Source organism: Schistocerca piceifrons, chromosome 1 (genome assembly GCF_021461385.2).
Source record: "Schistocerca piceifrons isolate TAMUIC-IGC-003096 chromosome 1, iqSchPice1.1, whole genome shotgun sequence".
NCBI classification, from domain to species: domain Eukaryota; kingdom Metazoa; phylum Arthropoda; class Insecta; order Orthoptera; family Acrididae; genus Schistocerca; species Schistocerca piceifrons.
The window spans coordinates 1,120,948,799-1,120,975,750 of NC_060138.1; the positions used below are offsets into that span (position 1 = coordinate 1,120,948,799).

At 37.3% G+C, this 26,952-nt stretch overlaps 1 protein-coding gene across 1 annotated transcript; it reads left to right on the forward strand.

Moving 5' to 3' along the window:
- LOC124777889 (alcohol dehydrogenase class-3) lies at window positions 1–26,931 on the forward strand. Its single transcript, XM_047253438.1, has 8 exons — window positions 1–145; window positions 1,940–2,183; window positions 12,906–13,003; window positions 17,746–17,868; window positions 18,902–19,118; window positions 20,834–21,100; window positions 26,156–26,294; window positions 26,726–26,931. Exons 1-8 carry the CDS (start codon window positions 125–127, stop codon window positions 26,748–26,750), a joined length of 1,134 nt encoding a protein of 377 aa, XP_047109394.1. The 5' UTR covers window positions 1–124; the 3' UTR covers window positions 26,751–26,931.
- Window positions 26,932–26,952: the final 21 nt, after the last annotated feature.

The window sequence follows — 26,952 nt, forward strand, 5'->3', positions numbered from 1 at the left end:
TGAGTATGCTTGGTGCCCTGTGCGATAACCTTGACGAAGTACTTGTATTAAATGATAAAGCAAAAGAGAGTGCTGAATTAAGCGGGACATAGATCGATCCACCGACTTTACGCGTGGTCTGAAAATGGCATCGACGGCCGGACAGGTAAAGAGCCTGCAATTTTGCTAACAACCGTTGGTGATAACTGTCAAGACACATACCGGCTCTTCATAAATAAGTGTACTTAACTATTAAAACAACAAGACAGTAAAAAAAGCAGTTTGTGTAGATCAGTGAATTTAATGTGAAAACCATGTTTTGATTTGGGAATTCAAAACCTTCCATGCCCCTACAGCAAAGAGAAACAAAGTCTTGGAGATTAGATTCAGCACTATTCCGTCAGTGGAGAAATATGCCCCCCCCCCCCCCCTCTGTTTCTATTTAATTGTTATGATTGCTAGAACATCAATGCGTTTCACGGTTGCTATGGTGCGTTGTGTTAGAATACGGTTCAAAGAATATTTACTGAAAAATGCAAGCAGCATTCCCCTTAGCCTCTTGAAATACTGCGTTTAAAATTCATGTTCTATGGCCTGACAACATGCAGCGAATATGATTTCTCTTGTGGTCATTGAAAATGGTTGTTTAAATAATTACATTTTTCTCGGGAACGCGCAATTGATATACTGGTGAAACTAAACCCATTCTTTTTCAATTTTAAGGTAAAAATGAGGAACCCCATAAATATTGGGTAGGACCTGACTAAAAAAATGTAGATTCTCTACTCCCAGAGAAATCTCACACATTACATGGACTTTTTCAGCAACTAACTGAAGCAATGTGCTGTCTGATGGTCATAGCACAGGGAAGTGATTAGTAGAAATGGCAACAATTCACAAATACCTATCATAATTGTCTTTTTGCAGCTATGTTCGCCATTTATAATAAAGTTTTATTATTACATTTCCCTTCCAGTACCTACATTATTGCACTTGGCTCCGATTGTGCTCCTCTGTCCTTGAAAAGTGCACATAGTTTCTGTGCATTCAGTTTCAAGTTCTTAAAAATGTATAGAAACTTTGAATAACTACTAAAGGCCTACACAAAAATAGTGTATCATGCGTGATCTGCGTGAAAATGTGTGTGGTGCATCAAAGACTGGTAGTATCAAAGTAGACCAACTGTCCAAATAGTTGTACAGTGTAACGTCATTGTATTGCTGCAGAATTGCCTTATGCTTGGAAAGTATGTTTCTGTTTACTTTGTTTAGGAAATGCAAATTTACTTGTTTTGACTTCTGAGAAGTACCCTGCATATTGTTACAGTGCACTGCTTAAGATAAAATCTGTGAATGAAGGAGTATCAACTTCCTGGGGTACATGGCTGATGGAAAATACTGGAATGGTTTCAGCAATTGACACTGCACAGTGGCCTAAGGAATCACTATTTCAGACAGTTAGTGATTCAGTGCCTGTCGAGCCATTTTTCTTTTGGTTTCCCATGAATTTCCTAAGTCTCTAATTTTCTATCAAAGGTGTGGCATCAGTAGAAAAGTTTAACAATAGATATTTTAGCCCTCATACCTCTCGAGCAATCCTTGGGGCACACTATGGAGGAAACATTTTATCATTCTTAGTAAGTGCTGCGGTTGTAGAAAAACAGATAGAAACAGTGGGAGTTGACCAAAATGTATATTTAGTTGTGGATTATCCATTTCTTGTTAATGTCACTAAGTCTTGAACATTTTATGTATTTAGTACTTGTACCCATTTGTAAGGTTTTCAGTACAGTGTAGTGTGACTAAAATGTTAACATTGTTACAAAATTAAAATGAACCAACTGAATATTTCTTTTTAATTAATGTATCATATTCATTTTAACACTTCATTTGCCTGTACTTTTTAAATAAATAGGGTTGTTCCACTTATTCAAGTTTCACTTAAATTTTTCGTTATGTAGGTTATAAAATGCCGAGCAGCTGTTGCTTGGCAAGAAAAGAAACGACTGTCTATTGAAACCATAGAAGTAGCCCCTCCAAAAGCTGGTGAAGTTCGTGTAAAGATAACTTCAACAGGGATATGTCACACAGATGCATACACTCTTGATGGTCATGATCCTGAAGGCACTTTTCCATGTGTTCTTGGACATGAAGGAGCAGGCATTGTGGAAAGCATTGGTGAAGGTGTGACCTCTGTAAAGCCAGGTAAGCAGGATTCTTCATGACAACTCTTTCATCCTCCTATTTTCTTTTGCTTACTTAAACACTAACAAACGACTTATATCCAGACCAAACTGTACAATTTAAATGTAACAAAGTTGTGTCCAAGGGGGCAGGAGATAATCTGAAAAAAAGATAGACATAAACTATACCGAGAAAGTGTCCTGAGAAAGTTTAAAGAACTGGCTTTAAATTGTGACTCTAAGAATATAATACAAACCCTTATGTCTCGGTCACATAGGGATTGTCAGGAAAGGATTAGAATCAGTATAGCACGCACAGATGCATTCAAACATTCTTCCTGCACTCCATACGTGACTAGAATGAGAAGAAACTATAACAACTCGTACATTGGGACGTACCATCTGTTATGCGTTTCACAGTGGCTTTCAGTGTGTAGTTTGCAAGTAAATGTGGTGCCAAGTTGTGGCGTGGAGAATGTTTGTGTCTGAGAGATTGATTTTTGAAAGAAGGTGGACAAAAATAGCAAGGAGTAAAGTACGAGGGCAGTTCAATAAGTAATGCAACACATTTTTTTCTGAAACAGGGGTTGTTTTATTCAGCATTGAAATACACCAGGTTATTCCCCAATCTTTTTTAGCTACACAACACTATTTTTCAACGTAATCTCCAGTCAATGCTACGGCCTTACGCCACCTTGAAATGAGGGCCTGTATGCCTGCACGGTACCATTCCACTGGTCGATGTCGGAGCCAACGTCGTACTGCATCAATAACTTCTTCATCATCCGTGTAGTGCCTCCCACGGATTGCGTCCTTCATTGGGCCAAACATATGGAAATCCGACGGTGCGAGTTCGGGGCTGTAGGGTGCATGAGGAAGAACAGTCCACTGAAGTTTTGTGAGCTCCTCTCGGGTGCGAAGACTTGTGTGAGGTCTTGCGTTGTCATAAAGAAGGAGAAGTTCGTTCAGATTTTTGTGCCTACGAACACGCTGAAGTCGTTTCTTCAATTTCTGAAGAGTAGCACAATACACTTCAGAGTTGATCGTTTGACCATGGGGAAGGACATCGAACAGAATCACCCCTTCAGCGTCCCAGAAGGCTGTAACCATGACTTTACCGGCTGAGGGGATTGCTTTAAACTTTTACTTGGTAGGGGAGTGGGTGTGGCGCCACTCCATTGATTGCCGTTTTGTTTCAGGTTCAAAGTGATGAACCCATGTTTCATCACCTGTAACAATCTTTGACAAGAAATTGTCACCCTCAGCCACATGACGAGCAAGCAGTTCCGCACAGATGGTTCTCCTTTGCTCTTTATGGTGTTCGGTTAGACAACGAGGGACCCATCGGGAACAAACCTTTGAATATCCCAACTGGTAAACAATTGTGACAGCACTACCAACAGAGATGTCAAGTTGAGCACTGAGTTGTTTGATGGTGATCCGTCGATCATCTCGAACGAGTGTGTTCGCACGCTCCGCCATTGCAGGAGTCACAGCTGTGCACGGCCGGCCTGCACGCAGGAGATCAGACAGTCTTGCTTGACCTTGCGGCGATGATGACACACGCTTTGCCCAACGACTCGCCATGCTTTTGTCCACTGCCAGATCATTGTAGACATTCTGCAAGCGCCTATGAATATCTGAGATGCCCTGGTTTTCCGCCAAAAGAAACTCGATCACTGCCCGTTGTTTGCAACGCACATCCGTTACAGATGCCATTTTAACAGCTTCGTACAGCGCTGCCACCTGTCGGAAGTCAATGAAACTATACGAGACGAAGCGGGAATGTTTGAAAATATTCTATAAGAAATTTCCGGTTTTTTCGACCAAAATTGGCCGAGAAAAAAAAGTGTTGCATTACTTATTGAACTGCTCTCGTAAGTAGACAGTTAATGTTACAGTGGCTAAAGGAAATGAAAAAGGTAAAAATGCACTTAGGGGTGTGTGTAGTAAACTTTACAAATGGGTTTTAAATGAGAACTTATTTACTGTTAAGTGTATAAGCTAAAACCAGAAACTTGAGGAATGAGTAAAGGATTACTGAAAGTTGGGATACCACCCATGTGCTTTGACTTGACACCATCCGGAGGGCAAACACCTCTACTTCAAGAATGTTCAATGTGGTGACTACAACGTTACTCATTACACCCATGAACAAACATTAGCAACATGCAGAATATTTAATTAAAGTGATAAAATGAAAGTAACTGGACAACTGTGTGAAGTAGGGGGTTAGATTCAGGAGCAAACTATGTATGTGACAGCAACAATCACAACACCGTTCCACACAAATATTCGCTCAGAAAGGGTGCACGTGAAAACAATCAGCCCAGCGGAAAAAAAAAGAAAAGAGAAAAAAAACCACTCGGTTGGTATCGCACATTTCGCGCGATGTATACAGCTCACGCAAAGACAATTATACCAGGAACCTGCACCAACTAGAAACCACAGCACCACAAATTTCACTTGATCTATGTAACTCAAATGAAGACAGCGACATAAACAACTTACAAGTAGCAGAACTAAGTTTTATCAAAACCTAACAAGACCAAGATAACTACTACACCCTCCATGATACCCACCACCATAAACTAGTAAATACGAACTTCAACTACCAACACAAACCACAAAATCGTGAAAAAACCTCCTCCAGCATAAATGTCAATATCCAATCTAAAGAAAATTTGAGACATATCTATACTGCCATGAGGGCATGTAATTATTGTATTCATAAAGTTGCACAAGAGATGATTTTTTACTTTGACATATTTTGGCACATATGTTGCACCATCTCTGTTGCTCATTTCGTAGCATCATTTAGGTCTAACCTAGTAGGTGAGCATTCTTTGGTAAATTCCATTGGTTGACAGCAGGTAAAGTTTTGTTGTTATAATAGTATCTTTCACAAGTATGTTTTCACTTGACCACATTGTTGAGAAATGTTAAATTATTCTCTGAAACTGTATCAGCCCCTCCCATCCACCCATCGCATCCCCCTCTTCCCCCCCTTTCTCAAAGTGTTCTGTAGCCAGGGATAAGTTGCCACAAATTATTCTGCATGTATAATTCCCGAGTAAAATAATGTTTTACCTTTATTAAAAGTACAATCATAATTTCTTTCTAGAACCATCTGCAATGGTTGTAAACAAGTGGTCACCAAACTTCTGAAGATTCTGAGCTACCGTACTGTTTTTAAATCATACTTTGACCTATCAAAAGAAACTGGGATAGAAATAACAACACTACAACAAATCTTATATTTGTTGATCACCCATCATTTCTAGTAAAAGTGAAATGGAATTTTAATTAAATCATATTTCTGAAACTATCAAATGATGAATATGAAGTTTTGATTGTCACCATCTTCCTATGGTTTCTTCTGTGCAGTAATTGTTGATGCTCAGAATGATGCCTCAGAAGCTGCTTCATTCTAATTCAGTGGTTTTAAAAAGTTGATTGTTGAGCATTAAATTTGGATTTTAGCTGCTTTACATCTTTAATTGGAGCAGAATCCTGTGGGAACTCCTGTTCAGTCCCTGAGTGAAGGTGTTGAAGTGAAGTTTGCACTTGCATAGCACAGTATGCATACACATGCGTGTCACAATATACAAATACATCTGTCCTTTACCTGGGTAAAAATGTAATCAGTTTCCCATTCTGAATGACAGTGACAAGATTTTTGCTTTTTGTTTGAACATACCATCACTAGGGAAAACCTAGCTTAGTGTCAATGTGTAAATCAGATGAAAATGAAATGTCGAGTGACTAGGGCTTCCCGACAGGTAGACTCTTCACCTGGTGCAAGTCTTTTTAGATGAAGCCACTTCAGCGACTTGCGTGTCGATGAGGATGATGATGATGATGATGATGATGATGATGATGATAACAAAACACAACACCCAGTCCCTGAGCAGAGGAAAATCTCCGACCAGCCGGCTATCGAACCCGGGCCTCTTGGCATGACATTCCATCGTGCTGACCACTCACCTGCCGGGGCGGACTGTAAATCAATTATCCACATTAGCAAACCTGTGATATACACCCAATATACAATCTGCTGTGAGGCCTACCGTGTAGTATTCTTGACTAACAGTGGCTATTATGTGGGATAAACAAACATCTGTTACTGAGAGCCCAGTCTGCAATGAGCAAAATACTGTTTTAATAAAATTAACTAAGCTGTCGAAATGTGAAAATTGAACTTGGACTGAGGTTCCTTCAAGTCACGCTGTAGGGTCTGTGTTGTACCTTCCCCTAACAATTTGCCCCCGACATTAATTTGTGGTTTGTTTGTGGAGAGATCTGTCTTGACGGTCGCTTAATTTTATTATGGAGTGTACTAAAACACATAGGATTTCTTATATTCATCAAGGTTTTTTCAAGGCATTTGACGAGAAGTTTAATTATCAATATTCTAATGACCAAGAGTTGACTAATCTGTCATATCAGCTAAAGATGTCTGGCTGGTGACAACATGAAAAAGTGTGTGTGGTACAAAAAAAGGCTACTGGCTGTACTCCAGAAACATAAAGTTGAGAAACAGTTGATCATATGAATGAATGTCAAGAGCAAAGTTTATGATCCAATGGCAAAACAAGCTGTTGAACACACCGTACTTAAAGCTTTGATGGTTTCTTCATGTTCCATTCTGTATGGACCCCATACCCAACGCTTCCCCGAATAGTCATTTGATCTCACAGTCCTCTTTGCCTCAGTTTTTACTGACCCCGAGTCTTAATCTGCATTCTCACTTTTCTCTCTCCTGTCACTCTCATTCTCTGTTCCATTTGTCCTTCCATCCCCTCCTCTCAGCACACATCCCTTCGCTAGTGCTAAACTCCTGTCCAATTTCCTTGCTGTGTTTCCCTTTGATGGTATTGATGCGGGATGGCTTATATTTTATTTGACACCACTTGTAACTTACCGACCTGCTTTACAAACATCTGCCTCGCACATTTTGTAGATATTCTGCTTTAATCTTGGTGGTGGTGGTGGTGGGGGGGGGGGGGGTGAAGGGTTGTTATCTAATGATATACACAACACTATGGAATTGCATTTTAAGTTCTCTTCTTGTTTATTGACACAGTTTATTTTGATGATCAGCTTTTAAAACTATAAGACGTCTATAACTTTGCAAAGGTCTGTAAGCTACATGGCCTTGTAGAATGTCCAATATTTTCACAAGTGGCAAAAATCAATGAATCATTTGTGCATGTATTGAGATTCAATGAAATTTATATAATAGAGATTCACTTAGAGTTGTATGCTCTTACTGCCATGCAAGCATGACTGACGTGACATTTTGCACTGCTGCTGCTGCTGCTGCTGCTGCTGCTACTACTACTACTACAAGCTGACACTTAGTGGCTACCTGATGCTATGTGCCCAACCCCTATTTATAGACTTGTGTATTACAGAAATTTTAAAATAGTAAAATACTAAGATATTCCACTTTAGGTATTAACATAAAAGCCAGGAAAATTAAAAGGTCCTGCTGTAAGAACAGGCAGTAAGTGAATCACATTCAGGAGAACGACGGTTCACATCCACATCTGGCCATCCTTGTTGAGGTTTGAAGTTATTTTCTTAAATTGCTTCAGACAAATGCTGTGATGGTTCCTTTGAAAGGGGCAGGCAGACTTCCTTTATCATCCTTCCCTAATCCGATGACACTGATGACCTGGCTGTTTGGTCCCTTCCCCCAAATCAACCAACCAGGAAGTGAATTTGATATAATTATTAAATGACAAAATTAACATTATTATTTCATGGGAGAGCCATGTTAATGTCCACTGTGATAACCAACATTCGCCAAAAAGTTTAGAGGAAGTGAAATTTTCCAATCAGAATAATAAACAAACAGATTGTTTTAGTGGAAATACGCATTTTCAGGAACAGAAAAACCAGGGCTACGAAACTGTCGCATGCGATATTGAAAAGAATTAAGTGGCAAGAGTTTAAGATCCAAAAATTTTAAACACAGTATGAATAACTTTTGAAGTATAAAGTTTTTTGAAGAAGTAAAATGTTCATTGAAAAGTGGCTTTCAAATACGCTGGTTTAGTTGTAAATAAATTCTGTAAAGTATTAAATTTTGACATTAACATGGTGTGCAGGTATAATAAATCAGGAGTGTTTCTTAGGCTATAAGGTTTCCATGTTGTTGTTGTTATCTTCAGTCCAGAGACTGGTTTGATGCAGCTCTCCATGCTACTTTATCCTGTGCAAGCTTCTTAATCTCAAAGTACCTACTGCAACCTACATCCTTCTGTATGTGCTTAGTGTATTCGTCTGTTGGTCTGCCTCTACAATTTTTACCCTCCACGCTGCCCTCCAGTGCTAAACTGGCGATCCCTTGACGCCTCAGAACATGTCCTATCAACTAATCCCTTCTTCTAGTCAAGTAGTGCCACAGATTCCTGTTCTCCCCAATTCTGTTCTTTACCTCCTCATTAGTTACAAGATGTATCCATCTAATCTTTAGCATTCTTCTGTAGCACCACATTTCGAAAGCTTCTATTCTCTTCTTGTGTAAACTATTTATCGCCCATGTTTCACTTGCGTACATGGCTACACTCCATACAAATACTTTCAGAAAAGACTTCCTGACACTTAAATCTATATACTCGATGTTAACAAATTTCTCTTCTTCACAAATGCTTTCCTTGCTAGTGCCAGTCTACATTTGATATACTCTCTTCTTTGATCATCATCAGTTATTTTGCTCCCCAAATAGCAAAACCCATCTATTTTGTCTGATTTCTTAACATATTCCGTCATCATCACCTGATTTCCATAGGAACTAAATATTGTGTTGTCACCAGCAGCTGATATATTATGCAATAAATATTGAAGATGAATGAAATATTGCTCAAATAAGAAATTTATTTCTTGTAACTTTTGTGTATGCACTACTAATGATAAGAGGTCAGAAATAAATTTTGGCAGCAGGAGTGATTTAATGAATCTCCACAAATACTTAAGAGCTGTGGGGTACCACCTGCACTAAATATTGTCTTCTAAATGTTGCTTTTCTCTTGCTTGTGTGTACCTTGGTTCGTTCCACATCCTTCATTGTTGTACTCCTTGATGGGATGTACAGGATCAATAATAGCACTTATTTTCTCTGATGTCTGTCTTTGCCGTGAAATTCTGTACTTCAGGAATGTCAGAAATGTTCTATAACTTTGGTTAAATGTTGCAGCTTTGCTTCACATATAGATTATTTTTCAGATCCAGCAACTGGTGTTTATTAAGACTGCCATCAAAATTTGATTTTAATTAGTAAATTGGAGACTATTTGCAGTCACTTTCCCTCATTCAGACTGAAATATTTTGCCCCTGTCTGAAGTCACAGTACCTGTAAGATTTAAACAAACATTATGTCCTTATATACTGATTTACCTTAGTTGTATGTCCCTTTTTCTGAGATCCTCAACAGCCATTGTTACTTAATAAAGTGATACTGTAGTTAGTGAACTGAAGCTGAATTCAGGACATTGGTTGAAATCCCAGTGCGGCCACCCTGATTTAGGTTTCTGTGGTTTCTCTAAATCATTTATGGCAAATGGCAGGATTTTTACTTGAAAAAGGGCTCAGGCAGCTTACTCCCCCTAATCTGGACTTGAGTGCCTTCTCAATGAATTCATCCTCAATAGAATGTTAACCCCCCTCTCTCCACTGCCTCTCCTTCCCATCAGCCTTCCTCTTCCATTGTGATTGTAGTCTGAACGAGCGTCGTGCTTCCAGAATATGTAATTAATCTAATGGAAAAAGTAGATCAAAGAAAAAAATATGTTGCAGGATTATGCATTGAACAAAACACAATTTATTCTTTTTGCATGACTGCTTCAGTTCTGTTTCACTGTCATCAGCAGATTCAATGTCTGTGTGTGTCACTGCAAGTTAAATGATACTAAACAAATATAAAAGTAAGGCTATGTTCATCTGTTTCACTGGCTGTTTCTCAGAAACTTATATGTTACCCAAACATTTGGTTGCACATTTTACTGCTTATGTGTTTTCTTTATAATAGGTGATTCTTAATACAGTTCATATGTAACTAATAATGTTCTGTATTTTCTTAAAATACTGTAAAAGAAGTAAAGCACTATTTGGCAGTGGCAGTAACTAAATAACTATAACAGATACAGAGAGAGACATATTCAAATGCCACTACCAGTAATTCCTCTATTAGGACTTTTTCATTGTATAGGAAGCATGTTTAAGTAAAAGACATTATTAATTGCTAAACTGTGTAAAATATCATCTGTAATAAACATGGCAGACAGCAGGATGAGTACACAAATGCGCTGATATTGTATGTTTTGCAGAAACTGTCAGTGATTCTGATGGACATAATCGCACATGTGCTTATTGGTTTATCCAGTGTCACTTGATATTTCACTTTTAGAGTTGTAACAGCATACAAGCATGAGTGGGAAATGATGGACAAAAAGAAGGAAGATCAGTTTCCAAAATGAAATTCAAAAATTGCCGTTACCATAGCCGTACATTGTAGCAGCTAAAACATTGTTCTGCATGTGTTTGGTTCAGTACAGACCTTCCTCATAATTTCTAGTACAGAGATTATCAGCACAATAAAAAGTTTCAAAATAAGTAAGCCGGTAACCCAATGAAATCACGTTGAAATATGCAGGAAGTGTGTGTTAATAATAATATTTTTTTATTCATAAACTGATCTCCCTCAGGGGATACTAGTAGTTAAACAGACTCCGCTGTAGCTGCAAGAAGCAGAAGTATCATGTAGAGTCTGGTACACCTGCAAATATGCTGTGCCAGGATACATAGTTACTTTTTACATACATTGTATTTGATGTAATTCATTTGGACATAGTGGTAACTGATTTCACACCAATGGGATCATGATGTAATAATAGTAAAAAGTAAATTTCAGTAGTTAGCAAGTGGCAGACTCAGTATTGTTGACATAGGGCTACACATTCAGTTGACTGTCGAGGCTCTTCCACGTCTCAACAGATGGCTTCAGGCTTTTAGTTTTGTCTCATAAACTATTGCCAACTTCCTTGCCGAAATGGTAACACCAGTTCCCGCCAGATCACCGAAGTTAAGCACTGTTGGGCACGGTTAGACTTGGATGGGTCACCATCTGGGTCTCCCGAGTACTGTTGGGAAGTGGGGTGCACACAACCCTTGTGAGGGCAATTGAGGAGGTACTTGATTGAGAAATAGCGACACTGGTCACGAAAACTGACAAAGGCCATGAGAGCAGTGTGCTGACCACATGCCCTCTGTATCCACACCCATTGATGCCTAAGGGCTGAGGATGATGCAGTGGCTGGTTGATACCATTGAGCCTTCAAGGCCTCTTTGGGCAGTGTTTGTTAGTTTTGTTCTCTTAAGCTGTTATATACTGTTATTTGGAAGTAACACACAGTTGTAGCCCAGAACATGTATATTTTTGCCAGTTATCAGTAATTCTATCGAAACAGTTGAAGAACCTTTCATGTTAGGCTATGATTTTGTATGTTATTTTATTTATTAATTAGTCTTGTGTTACAATAATTTTATTCTGTTTATAAATTTTTCATTGCATAACAGCATGTAATGATTATGTTAACATGACTTTTTCATTGCAGTTATTCCTGTTTTCAAACAATTTTAAACAGGTTGTGAGACAGCAACTGTACAATAATATGATTTGTATAATACAACCAACCGGATTCAACAAGATTTTAAATCTTGTTGCAACTGGTTGGCTGTTTTACACAAATCATACTCCTGTTTGCTTTGCTCCTCTTTATCAGTTTATGCAACAGGTCAAGGGTGACAGTTGACAGATGAGTAACTTAGATATCTAACTTGAATACGTCGCTTTAAATAATTTTCCTTTGGGGACAGCCGGTTTGGCCATGTCGCATGTTACACACAGGCTTTGTCTGAAAAAGTAAAAGACTTGATGCTTTGATAAAAATTTAGTGTTGGTGACTAGATAAAAATCCCCTGCAACTTAAGACACAACTGCAATACTGTTAATGCATAGTACACTACTACATTTGTGGTCAGTGTTTATGATTTTCTTGAAAAGTGTTTGACATTGAGGATAATTGTTGCAGTGGTGATATAACTCAGTATGTAACAATTAAATTTAGAATTTTGGCATTTTTGGAAAGACAAACAAAAGAAAGAAAGAATACACAAGTAAAGAACACATTCTAGGAATATATCACCAGCTTAATCTCTCTGCTGTTTTATATATTTTATGTATTGCCTAGTCTAAACTATAGATAATTCAATTTTGTTGCAAGCTAATTTGCATAATCTTCTTGTATTCACCTTTTCTCTATCCATTGGTTCAGTGTAATCTATGCAGGATATGACAGATTTATCATATCCCAAGTTGTTACAACATGGCACTCTTAAATCTTACTACGCAATGTAAACTCCATAAATTTGGAAACTGTTATGGAACATGTTGGCAATTTTAGCTTCGTTTTGTTTGTGTTTCTTACAGAAGACAGAGTAAGCGAGATAAGATCTTTCATACTTGTTTTATGGGGCTGTGTCTTACAGTATTGCAGTTGAAGGACCACTAAAACTTACAGCAACATCAGTTTTTGATGTGAAAGCGAGGATGAAATTACACTTGGGATATAATTGCTGTGAAGTGACTTAATACAGTGGCAGCTAGTTAGTTTTTCATTAGCTCTCCAGATTGTCTGTTAAGGCAATGATTTGGAAAGAAATCTTTCTCTTATTTCAGGTGATCATGTAGTGCCCCTGTACATTCCACAATGTAAAGATTGCAAGTTCTGTAACTCTCCAAGGACAAATCTGTGCTCAAAAATACGCTTGACACAGGTAAACTTAATTTTTTTTGTTTTTCTAGTGAAATAAGAATTTTAAAAATTTGCTTTGGTCACAGTTACATAAGTCATGATGCTGGAGGTGGCCTCAAAGAAAATTGTGGATAGCACTATGTAAAGTGCACTTGTTCAGTTAATTGCAGTTATTACGCAAATACTTAAGTTATCTTTCTTGTTGTTTGCAAGGTTACTGTTGTACATTAAAATTATCTGATGTGTATATTATTAGAAAGACTCCCTTGAAGTTACAGAACGTTTCTGCAAAAAACTGAGTAATAAGTGTAGTAATTTTGGCAAGCTGCATCTATATCCACATCATCCTTCATACTCCAGAAGAGATAATTCTGTTAAATATCATCGTTTTATATGAAATTGTTTACTGGTTTCAACTTTTCCTTTTGTTGCCATGCATACAATGATCGTAAACTGTAAATAAAGACAAAGAATTTGTGCCAGACTTCGTTAACTGCATGATATATTCCTTGCTTGGAGCAAAAATCTGTATGCCAAGAGATAGTAAACCATTGAAATACACCTTTGTGTCAGCACCCAAGTTTCGTATGCAGTTATCATCTAGTTTTCATCTCTACAGTAAATAGGGTTCAGATAAAAAAAAAAAGTTTGAAATATTGCATTTGTTGGCAATGTTTGAAGTAGATATTGACTGTGATACAGTCAAGCAGTTAATTGTACTGATAAAAAACAATAAATATATTGTAGTTAAGGCTGCATTGGAGACTTGAGGACTCCTTTAGTATGTTAATAACTCGTAGGCTCTGAAATTGACTCAGGTAAGACTTGGCATGTGGTTGCAACAAGTATAGCTCAGCCAAAATGTAGCAAATTCTTAGGGTATGGGAGACTGATGTGTAGCATGGTTGCCATTGCCAAAGACCATACCATTACTTCTGAATTCAGTGTCATTATTCTGACCTGAGTGGAAGAATAGTGATAATAGTCTACTAAAGAAATTTTTGACTGTGGTACATACCTGGCAACTTGTGTACCTGTACCTGAGAAAGACAATTGGTTTTTTGTAAAATGAATATGGTTTTAGGAAGGTCCAACAACTGAAATGGACTCTATTTTATCAAAGAATAAAGGACTTTCGCAGGATGTGATTGTCCTAAATTACTTTTAAATTGAAAGCATAATGGACTGAAAGATTACCAACAGTTAATCTTTGAAAATTTATAGTTAGATGAAAAGGGCAAAAATTTAATAAACAGCACAAGAAATTGCTGGTATCAAAACAAAAGTTAGGAGGAAACGTCATGTTGACCAAATTGACCAGTGAGAGAGGGCAAGATTTTAAAACAATTTGTAATAGGAACAGAATAGAATCTGCTGAAGTAAGTACCACTTCTCAGAAATGTCATCAAGGGATGTGAGAAGGTACTACAGGTATAACAATTTGATAAGGTAAACAAGCTAAAACAATATGAATTCCCCGAAGGAATCATCGTAGGCTCTCTGCAGGCGTTAATCTGTATATATTATTTACGAGGCAGTCTGAGCAGCCCTAGCAGATTGTTTGCAGATGTTGCCATCAATTACCATCTAGTAAAATCATGAGGATGTCAAAACAAATTACAAAATGATTTAGACAAGATATCTGCATGATGCAAAGGGTTAGAGTTGACCTTGAGCAGTAAAATGGGACTTCCTTGTGAGGCACCACTTGCCTCACAGTATTGAGAATTACACATCTCCTTTTCAACACTGACATTCCTTAATTAATGACATTTAATTATGGAAGGAGGGAGTTCAGAAAGTACAACAGACTACGGTGCTGCTACTGGTTTATTATTTCCTTTCTCAGCATCAGTAGGAATCAGAATAATATCATACCAAAAGATTCTAATAACACGTAGCATTCATAAATGATTCAGTCATGGACAAAACTTCTGACTCTTGTGCTGATTATTGACTAATCTTTGTGTATGCAACCACCCACACATTATAAAACCACTTTGCTGGCTCATCACTACTTGCTAATGCTTCTGCCAAAAATGACGCTGGCTGACTCTGAGCAACTTTTACTGCCACGTTGCATGCTAAGAAACGAGAAACTCAAATCTCATTGTAATGATGAGAGGTTTAACCACATTATTGCTGGAGTGCACAGAGGCTATATCTATTTTCTTGATGGTCAAGGTGCAGCAATGTGTCCTCACATCCTGTAGAAGATTACATTTAAAAAATTGCATTTAATGTTGATTACATGTTAAATCACAAACATTTAAAGGTTGTCTGTGCAGCTAAATATCTAGATATTTCATTTATAAATAACATAAACCAGGGCCATCAAATAGAAAATGATTCAGGTGGGGAACCAAAGACTGTATTTTGAGGTGTTTATTTCGTATATGAAATATGGTAGTGTCACGAACATGGCAAGGAGTTGGCATGGCAATCATTGCAACAGTCATTTTTCATTGCTGTGAGATTTTTTCACAAAATTTCAGTTGGCAGCTCTCCACTAAATGTGAAAATATTTTGTGACTCCCACCATCAAAAGTATGATAAAATAAGAGTAATTAGAGCTCATAGTGAAAAATTGAAGTGTTAATTTTTTCCCTTTTGATAATCTCGTGGCATTTCTTCTTTTAAAATGCCATGTTTCGCAGTAAATGACATCCACTTGAAGATTTCTTTGCACTTCTGTGCAATTCAAGAAATTAATCAAACTTGCAGATCTTTACTGCCCTTCCTTCCCATGATAACTGGATCTCACTTGGCCTAAATTCTGGATTAGCTACTTCCTTTGCCAACCTTCTCCCCTTTGCCACTGAAGTAAGTAAGAGTACTCATTTCTATTTTAAGTGGTTTCTCTTGGCAGTACTCAGTTTCCATTCCTAAATTTAAGTTGATACCAGGTATCCTGTTTCTTCTGTGATTTTTAATAATTTCCTCTGTTGAATTTTTCATTTTATAAATACATCACAAAGAGCCATTTGCATGTTGAATAAAATGCAGATTAGAGAACTGAGTTTAAATTACCATTTTTTTTAACTTGTATATTTAGATTCTGAGAGAGCGTTTAACTCTCCTTTCAACAAATCTGTTCTGACAACCCTTGAGAAATGAGGTACTGGTGTAGCCTATGTCAGTATACAGAAGAGTGTCAGTGCTACAGTTTAATTTGATCGGAATAGTTTGAAGTTCAGGATTGATAGGGAAGTCACAAAAGGAAGTTTCCAGATCCTTAAATGCGGAAGATTAAAAAAAGAATGCATATGAATGAAATTTGTCAGAACAATTGCAATGACATTTTATTTGCCTCTAATGCAGATAAAATTCAACAACTAATTTAATGCAGAAAGTTTGAAAGTAAGCCAGACAATCACCCAGAATAAGACTAAAATCAAATGTTATGTGCCCATAGAACCAGTTGACAAATTTTTGTATGCAGGGCAGCTAATGGTAACGAGCAGCTGTACAGCAGAGGAAATGAATGGGAGAATAGAAATGAGTGAATCAGTTTCATTAAACATAATGGCTGATAAAACTAAGCTTCTAATGTGTCTGAAAAGAGTTTAAATTCAATGTGTAGCATTGGTTTAGACTTCCAACAGTGGAGACACACAGGAGGCTATTCAGAAAGTAATCTTAATTAGGGCATAAATAAAATAATGAAATAAAGAAAAGTATTAGGAAAATCCCTAATCTGCATTCCTGCTAGACCTTATCACAATTCATATTTAAGAGATTTTTCATATCTCAGAGGGGTTAACACATGTCCTCTGCATAAAATTCTACTGCCTGATACTGCAGCCGGCCCATGACACCAATTTCAATTTCTTTACTGGAGTTGAAGCATTTGGGAGCCAAGGCACATGTGTATAAAGAGGTGCTGTAGAGCTGATGGCAGAAATGTTGTTTTCTAAGCAATGTGGTCAAGCTTTGTCATACAGAACACAAACCAGTAATCCCGAGACCAGATCACTCGATATTCTTTGTCCCACAGTACTTAGCTTCTTTCATGTTCCCTAAAATCCACAAAGAAAGTGCTTTAGTTTCTTAAAAAAAAAAAAAGAGAGAGAGAGTGGCTGTAATCTTCCTGGCTGACAAAAGGTGTCTGTTGTGTATTATTTTTGTTGGTTGAGCTAGGAGGTATGATGAACAACCCATCCTCCTGACACACACACACACACACACACACACACACACACACAAATTTTGTGCTAGTGTTTTTCTGCGTAGGCGTAGGAAACCCAAGACTAGTCGCCAGTCATGATTCTGTCTTAAATAGGCCTTTTAAGGAAAATCTTTGTATAAAATCTATGTGAAGGCAATTAAATGTACAGTACAGTGTTTATACAATGATTTGTGGTAATGAATTTCATCAGTTCTTAAAAAGATAGCAGATGTGTAACAGCAAGTAAAAGCTCATCAAAAAATTGAAATTGGGATAGACGTGATTATAGAAACAGATGTTAAAAAATGAGTTTACTTCCCCAATTGATGTGACAAGCTTATTAGACGTTGGCTCATTGACTTTCTGTACACTGTAAAATGTAAACTTGAAAGAGAACTTGGGTGTTACAGTATCGCTTAATGGTTGCTGCCAATCCTTACAATAAACTCTATCTGTGTGTGTGTGTGTGTGTGTGTGTGTGTGTGTGTGTGTGTGTGTGTGTGTGTGTGTAAGGGGGGGCTAAGTAAGTGAGGGTGAGATTGACTTAATTGTTTTATTTCTTCAGTTTCTGTGCTAATTATATTTGCTTTTTTCAGGGAAAAGGTTTAATGCCAGATGGAACAACACGATTCACTTGCAATGGAAAACCTCTGTTCCATTTCATGGGGTGCTCAACATTCAGTGAATACACTGTAGTGGCAGAGATATCTATTGCCAAGGTATTGTTTATATGATTATGGTAACATCTGTATGTTTTGACCATTAAAATATTTGTTGCAATGCCATTTGTTAAAATTTGAAACCCTGAAGAGTTTTTATCTGTTTATGGTGGGAAAATCTACATATACACGTACAACATTTTTCCTGGAGATCACAGGTAGTCCTCATGTCAATGACACTCTTCTCACGTGCATAAGGTACAGCTTAATGACAGAACTTCATAGTGTGTTTCATTATTCCTCTTGCTACAGTCACCCCAGGCAATCACCAACGCCCAATTTTCAAATGCCAATTTCAGACCTATTGCAACATTCAGATTTACCACACTTCATGCCAATTTTACTACAGCATAAAAAAATGAAACTGAAACTGTAGCAGTGAAAGAATTTGAAGTATCACTTAATTGCCAACTATCTCCAAAATAGTGTCATGCACTGGTCCACTGACCATGGTGTGCTATTTCTGAAAGCATACACTTTTCCTTTTCAGTTACTTTGTTGTGCCTCATCAGGGCTATAATATCATTCTAGAGACTTTTTTTTTTTTTTTTTTTTTTTTTTTTTTTTTTTTTTTTTTTTGAGGATAAGGTGAATAATTCTTGGTGTAGCACAGATATTGCATTTGTACTGATAAAATTTTTTGTGTGTTGATACATTTTGCTCCTTAACTAAACTAAAGTGCCAACTTAATCTGTGTAATACTATTGTTTATAGGATAGTTAGAGTCGTCATGCAAAGTGTATTTCATTCAAATGGATAAACTAGAATAGTCACCCGTCGTAAACTTGTCATGGAGAGATTACTGCTAATAACAATGTATCCGAAGTTGATGTGTAGGTGAGTTTGCTCTTTCCAAGGATGGCATCTCCTGACTGAAACACATTGGCCAAAATATATTGATCTAAATGAGGTCCTGTTGGAAAATAACTGTACGCATGTACAAAACAGTCATTGGTGATTTGCCAAGAATTTCCTTCTTGCATTGATAAGTTGTGTAACGTAACTTGACATGGACTGCTCACTCGTGCTGCAGGTAAACGAATCTGCTCCAATGGATAAAATCTGCCTTCTTGGCTGTGGAGTGCCAACTGGATACGGTGCTGCACTTAACACCGCTGGTGTCACTGCTGGCTCAAACTGTGCTATCTGGGGCCTGGGGGCCGTGGGGCTTGCAGTCGCCATGGGCTGTCGTGCTGCTGGTGCGAAAAGAATTATCGGCATTGATATAAACCCATCAAAGTTTGAAATTGGTATGTAAAGTTTGCTTACTCTGGAACTTGTCTGAACTCATTGCCACACCTGATATATTGCTATAGCTGTTTTGTTTGTAGACTATGAAAACTTTGTTTAGGGAAATGAGTTTTGAAATTGTTGCCCATTTTGTTTGTCACTATAGATGACCTACAAGTACTTCTATCATTAGATAAAGAGCTGGGAAATTGAACAGTGGAAAATCCAGGATGGAGTTACTACAATATCATGAAAAGGATAGATCATTATTAACCATATAGCAGAGATACTGAGTATCGATAGGCACAAGAAGAAGATTCAAACAAGTAAGCTTTCAGCCAAAAAGGTTGTGTGTGTGTGTGTGTGTGTGTGTGTGTGTGTGTGTGTGTGTGTGTGTGTTTTTTGCATTCCGATGAATGCCGTTTGGGCTGAAAACTTACTTGTTTGACAGTCTTTTTGTTGTGCCTCTCTGTGGCCCACCATCTCTCCTATATGGTGAGTAATTTATCCTTTTCATACTATTGTAATTATTCTGAGCTGGAAAATTGATGACCTGGCAATAGTCTTGACTGAAATGATAAATGTTAAGAGCACAATGTTTTAACAAAGTTCAATTCAATCCATTAAATATACGTGTTGACAAAAGTTTGTGACGGAAATAATTTGCGTCATTTAATACCATACAAATATTAAAATCTAGTGTGTATGTAGGTGTGTGAAACATAGTATTACTTTCCTTTACTGCTTTCCTGTTAGGGCTACAGAAAGATAACAGGCTATCATCAACAAATAAGTGTACTTCTGGTTTTTAGGGTGCTCTGTCCTAATATGATGCAAAAAATTGTCACCTGCAGCTTTTTGCACTGAAAATTAATATTTTAAAGAGTACTTTTTAAAGATTTCAGTTAGATGTATTTAAACTGCCATGAACTTGAAGAATTTTCAGTGGCAGTGTTAGTACTGATTAGGATATAAGATAACTGTTATGATAAGCTCTTTGGCTCATTTTCTTTATTTACAGCTGTTCATTGGGTAGCCTCATTTTCCTATCATGTAATACATGTGTCAGGGACAGTGGTTAATTGTAGTTGTAAAAATTGTACTGGTTGTTTGTAACATTGGTGAATTTGTTGTTAAAAATCATCAGAGGACCATACTTTGAAAATAAATTTGATCTGGGTAAGTCATGGGTACCACTTAAAGAAGTATTGTAGCCCTCAGAAAATAGTTGGAAAATAAAAAAGGGTAAAAGTGGACTCAAAGTGTTTGTGACTTCTACATTTCTTGCTGCTGTTTGTTAAAGTTGTGAAAGCATTAACCAAGGGAAAAAAATGCTTCAGGTATCTATGCCATAAGTTTTCTCATCTATCAAAAGTGTAATTGAAAGATGTAATACAGAGTTTCAAAGCTGATGTTAAGATTCCATTTTTAAATAAGAAATATTATTCTCACTTAAATTTTTGATGAAAATGATGTTAGAAGTAATGGCATAAGAATTGTCACCTCCATTCCAAAACTGACAGCATTTTTTTGCACATAATTACTTGTGGAAAGTTACATATTGTGTATTCACTGGAAGTGCTAATTCTTTTTTAAGAACTCAATTTCCTGCTTCAGTATCACTGAAGGTGCTGTAGCTGTTCTGCTGAGATTCGTCTCTGCCATAGTAATCAGCCCCTTAAATACTTGATTCTGTTTTTCTTACTTTTCTAATAGGCTTCAATTTTCCTTTTAGCAAAGAAATTTGGCTGCACAGAATTTGTGAATCCGAAAGAACATGAGAAGCCTATCCAGGAGGTGCTGATTGAAATGACAGATGGAGGATTGGATTATACATTTGAATGTGTTGGTAATGTTGATTTGATGCGTGCTGCTCTTGAATCATGTCACAAAGGTTGGGGAGTCTCAACCATTGTTGGCGTTGCTGCAGCGGGAAAGGAAATTAGCACACGGCCATTCCAGCTTGTAACTGGCCGCACCTGGAAAGGAACTGCATTTGGAGGTAATTCTTTCACCATAATTGTATTTTCTAAAAAAACATTTAAAAGTTGTCCATATGTCCCCCATACAATACATACCACCTCCCCGATTCCACCTGTGTGTGTGTGTGTGTGTGTGTGTGTGTGTGTGTGTCATTAGTTGTATATCTGAAAAAAAAAAAAAAAAAATCAGTTATCTATGAAATGTTCCCAGTGTATGCACATGTAATATCTTAAAATAAGTGTACACTAATCATGTACTGGAAGTAATGGTACACTTCTCAATTATAATGCCTGCATCTGTGCTACTTTCACTCCAGTAATTATGATCCTTGCCAAGGTGGGGTTGTTTCCATGCCTCAGGGATACAGAAAGCTATGCCATAACTGCAACCACAATGGAGGGGTATGTGTTGAGAGTTGTTCTGAAGAGTGGAAGCAGCCTTTTCTCTAGTTTGCAAGGGCAACAGTCTGCATAATTGACTGATCTGTCCTTGTAACCTTAGTCAACATGGCCATGTTGTGCTGGTACTGTGAGTGGCTGAAAACAAGGAGGAAACTACAGCTGGCAGAAAATCCAAAGACACTCTGATAAGTGAAGTACACTAGTGTCAAGACGGTGTCGATATCTTCACTGCGAGATAACAATGATGTCACTGGTAACAGTGTCACTAAAGCAGTTACTGAACATGGTATTCCGAAAGTCCTTCACCAGAGAAGGTGAAGTAAATATTTCAGCATTTAAACAGAGAACTACCGACATGAGTAACTTAGAAGTAGATGTCCTCAGTGTAGTGGAACAGCTTAAATCCCTTATCAAAGGCAAGACCTCCAGTCTAGATTTGTATAGTAGTCAGGTTCCTTTCAGAGGATGAGGATTAAGTTGCTCCATACTCATCAATCATCTACAACTGCTTGCTCAGTGAAAGATCTGCACCTAAAGACTGTAAACTTCCACAAGTCACACCAATACCCAAGAATGGAAAAGGAGTACTCGACTGAATTGCAGATCCATATCACTAACAATGATTTGCAGTAGGATTTTGGAACATATACTGTTTTCATTCATTACAGATTATCTCGAAGAAAACAATTTATTGACAAATAGTAAGAATGGATTGAGAAAATATTGTTTGTGTGAAACACAACTAGGTCTTCATTCACATTAAATAATGATTGCTGTCGACGGGGGATGTCAGATTGATTCTATACTTTGATTTCCAAAACGCTTTAGACACCGTTTCTAACAGGCGACTCGTAATCAGTTTGCATGCCTATGGAGTACCGCCTAAATTGAGCGACTGGATCCACGAGTTCCCATCAGGAAGATCACAGTTCGTAGTAATTGATGGAAAGTAATTAGTAAACAGAAATATCTGGTATTCCCAGAGTGGATCCTGATCCACATAAACGACACAGTGTGACTAAGCAAGCTAGGATAATTTTACTTCCCTCTTGTTTTGCTGTCTTCCTACTTAGATTAGGTTTTTAATTTTTGAATGAATTACCATTAACATACATGAGTGTAATCTGCATTTTCATAAGAGAAAGGTTGGCCCATAGTTTTAAAGAATATAACACCAGATCTAATTTTGTGCCTAGTTTTACCTATGTAATATATTTTCTAATTTATTTCGATTATGCCTAGTTAATATCTTTTGTAATAGGGTGAAATAAGTAATGGTTTCATAACTTAAATTCTATTGTTGGCGTATAAACAAATATAAATTCTGTACTAGTTATAAACATTTGGAGGAACAATTAATAGTATTCGTAAAGTATTTATTTGGCTCTATTCGAAAACATGTTAGCAGAGCCAGACCTTAATTAATTCTGAAGTAATTAAGTTTTGTAAAAAGTATTCTTTACATAACTATATTTGTTGATTTCATCATTTAAGCAAATAATTCTGCTTAACCCCTGTTGTAGAAGAAACTGTTGAAAAGATGGAATTTTTCGATGTGGTCAGTTAATTGAATGAGCTAAGTTTTAATTGTAATTTTTGTAAATTAAACTTCGAACAGTGTGTAAGTTCAGCACCTATTATTGTAAGGATATATAAGGGCGCGGAGTTTGGTCCTGACACAGTCAGTCCATGGCCGAGTTTCAGACAAGCTGTGTTGGCTAGTATGACAACAGTGCATCAACTTAACAGTGTAATAAGTGTTGCACAATTAGGCCGTGTGTTAAAAGAGTGACAGTGTCTGCTCAATACATACCTGATTATTCTTCAAGAACTGTGAACTTTGTGATTAGGCTTTACTGCTTGTAGATGTTCAACAGGAAACTATTGTAGCAGTATGTGGATGTTCACCTACGACCTATTAATGAGCCATGTCGAAGGTTAATCAATAGTGCACTGGCTATATATTAACTGTGTATTATTGGTGGTTGTGAAAAGTGAAAGTAAAAGACTGTGAAACACAACTATGCATCTGTCGGCTACATTATTTACCGTAGTCAGTGTCCAAATTACAAACCCCATTTTTCAGCCAGTGTAGCAATGCAGTGCGTTGACACCTAGGATGACAAAAGATCGCCAAAGGAAAAAAAGCAGGCGAGCACTGCTACAGTAGGAGACAATCTTAGCAGCCCTGTTAGATTGTTTGCAGATGATGCTGTCATTTGCCATCTTTTAAAGTCATCAGAAGATCAAAATCGATTGCAAAGTTATTTAGACAAGATATCTTTATTGTGCGAAAAGTGACAGTTGCTTTTCAGTAAGGAAAAGTGTGAAGTCATCCACGTGAGTACCACAAGAAATTGGCTAAATTTCAGTTAAGTGATAAATCACACAGATCTAAAGCCTGTAAATTCAACTGAATAATTAATAATTATTGATAATGTAATTTAAATGGATAGGTAAAAAATATACTCACCAAGCGGTGGCATTATATTATCAACGAAATACTTAAGCAATTACAGTGATGAATAACTTAAATTGAAATGATCACATAGATCATGTTGTGGGGCAAGCAAACTAAAGAACATGATTTATTGTCAGAAGACTTAGAAAGTACAACAGGTCTACTAAGGAGACTGCATGCCACCTCTTTGGAGTATTGCTTTGCAGTGTGGGATCCACATCCGATGGATCTGTGGAGAACACCAAACAGTTCAAAGAAGGGCAGCTCATTTTGTATTATCATGAAATAGAGGAGGGAGTGCCACAGACATGATACTTGAATTGGTGTGGCAATCGTTAAAATGAAAGTGCTTTTCATTGCATGTGAAATTTCAAACATACAGTAGTATTGTTGGCATCCACCCACTGCTAGGGAGAAATGATCATCATGATGAAGTAACAGAAATCGCAGCTCGAACAAATAGATTTAAAAATATTTATGTGCTTATTTTTCCTACGCACTGTTAGGAAGTGGAATGATAAATAGCTTGAAGGTGGTTCAGTGAACCCTGTGTCAGGCATTTAATTGTGAATTGCAGACTAGTCATGTAGATGAAGCCAACACCTACCACATTAGTACAAGTTTGTATGCAACCTAGTCCTGCAGATCATGGGATTGAAGGACTGTCTGGTGAGATCAAGGAAATTTTTCTGATAGATAAGGGGGAGGAAAAATTTGTGATGGGTGACTGGAATTAGATAATTGGAAGAGAAGTAAAATCAGTGGAACGACAGGGACTGTGGGAAAGGTATGAGAGGAACCCACCAGGTCAAACTTTGCACTTATCATAATTTAATCATCATTAATATTAGTTTAAAATTAACGAAAGTAGGCTGCATATGTGGTAGAGACCTTGGAGACACAGGATAATTTCAAATAGACTACATAACTGTAAGACAGATTTTGAAACCAGGTTGTAAACTGTTAAAACATATCCAGAGCATATATGGACTTGGACCGTAATTAAAATGTTATGATAAGTTAAGCAGGAATGCCTGAAGCACAAATGCAAAGCTTTAGAAGCATGTATAGGGAGGGGAGGGACAGATACCGCCTATAGGAAGATTAAAAGACCTTGGGAGAAAAGAGAAGCAGCTTGTAAGGTGCCCCTTCTTTGCAGAAGAGGAGTTAATTTCGTTATTTCCAGTTTTGCTATTTCACTTATATGAAGTGAGTGTATCAGTGCTGCAGTATGGGCAGAGTAAGGAGTGAGAAGTTGGTTCCCATGCTGGTTAGCAGAGGCAGTTGGCCAACTGGCACTTTTAGAGCCAGAGGAATGAGATACCGATGCAGAAATCGCTCGTGACGTCAGCAGAGAGATAAGCTATTTTTCTAATAGAGTAGACAAGTGTCAATGTCCCTGTAGAAAATGAAATTTTTTAAATGTAAGTGAAGAGGGCAGTGCTACTTGATTGGTTCATATGGTGAGTAACACGAACCAATCTGCTGTTATAATTTTGTAGACTTTTTCAGCCTGATTGAATGATGACATGCTCTTGGGTTTTTTAGCAGAGTTGACCAATTCTCTGTGAAATATTTAGACTGAGTTTGGTAGCTTCAGGAATTTTTGAGCAGCTGTATTGTGTGAATGCTGTCTGGTCTCCAGAAAGCATAAAATTGATCAGTCACATTTGGTGGCACATCAATTACCAAACCATTTTCACCAAAAAGCTTTATGTATTTGTTGATTCCTTTTATAACAAGGGCATGGAAAATTGAAGAGTAATAAAAGAAACTTTGCTGGCAATTAACCAGATTAACAAATTTTGTCAGTAAGTATTATAAATAAGAATTTTGTTAACATGCATACATACTGTCTGTTTTGGGTGCCAATGTCAGTCAAATAAAAGATCATTTCTCCATGTTGTAGTATCTATCTTACACTAGTTTGTTTTCCAGTCTTTTTAATCAATTTGAAATGTTTGGACAGTGATTCTTTTATGTAGGCCGAGCGGTTCTAAGCGCTTCAGTCTGGAACCGCGCGACCGTTATGGTCGCAGGTTCGAATCCTGCCTCGGGCACGGATGTGTGTGCTGTCCTTAGGTTAGTTAGGTTTAAGTAGTTCTAAGTTCTAATGGACCGATGACCTGAGATGTTAAGTCTCGTAGTGCTCAGAGCCATTTGAACCATTTTTTTTATGTAGGTTTATAAGCAGCTCATTTTTATTTCACAGGATTTAAGAGCAGGGACAGTGTTCCTAAACTTGTTGAAGACTATCTGGCCAAGAAAATTATGCTTGATGAATTTGTTACTCATAACTTGCCATTTGAAAAAATCAATGAAGCATTTGATCTTTTACATGCTGGAAAGAGGTAAGAGGCTGTTAATCTCTGCTTTTCATGGTATTTGCTACTAAGTAGAATGCTTTTGTCAAGCTCTATTGGTGCAATATTATGATCATTGACTAGAATGGAATATTGCACCATTGTTTTTCTGTAGTTTCAGTTCATTGTCATTGAGAGTGTTAAGTGTGTAGTGTTTCCTCCAGGGTGTCCTCAGTGTGTTCAATCAAATAAAACTAAAAGTAACTAGTACTTAACACTCCTGTGAATATTGAACATTTTCTTCATGCTGCAAATAAAAACTAGATGGTTATCTGTGAATGTGTGTCATTATGAGCAGTCACTAATTTTAAAATTTTATTAATTTTGTTCAATTTAAAGTGACATTTTCTGTTTTTTCTTTACCTTGTTTCTTGACAATCTATGGAACTGTTTTTATAGGGATGTAATTCTGTTTCCAGCATTCGAACTGTTGTTGAGTTCTGAAGACTAGGATTGTGAATACCTACTTCCGGTGCTGCATCTCTTGGGAGAGATTATTACTCAGTCAAATGTGCTTCCAAATATATTGGTGTCATATTGGATATTGCATTTACTTTTATAACACTTGCATGTACTTGTTTACAATTTTGTGATACAAAGAAGCCAAATAAAGATATGCATTTAATTGATTATGTATTTAATGACA

Coding starts and splice junctions, on each gene's coding strand:
- LOC124777889 (XM_047253438.1), top strand. CDS start 125: ATGGCATCGACGGCCGGACAG. Junction 2,184..12,905: donor TGTGACCTCTGTAAAGCCAG/GTAAGCAGGATT, acceptor CTCTTATTTCAG/GTGATCATGTAGTGCCCCTG. Junction 13,004..17,745: donor CAAAAATACGCTTGACACAG/GTAAACTTAATT, acceptor TGCTTTTTTCAG/GGAAAAGGTTTAATGCCAGA.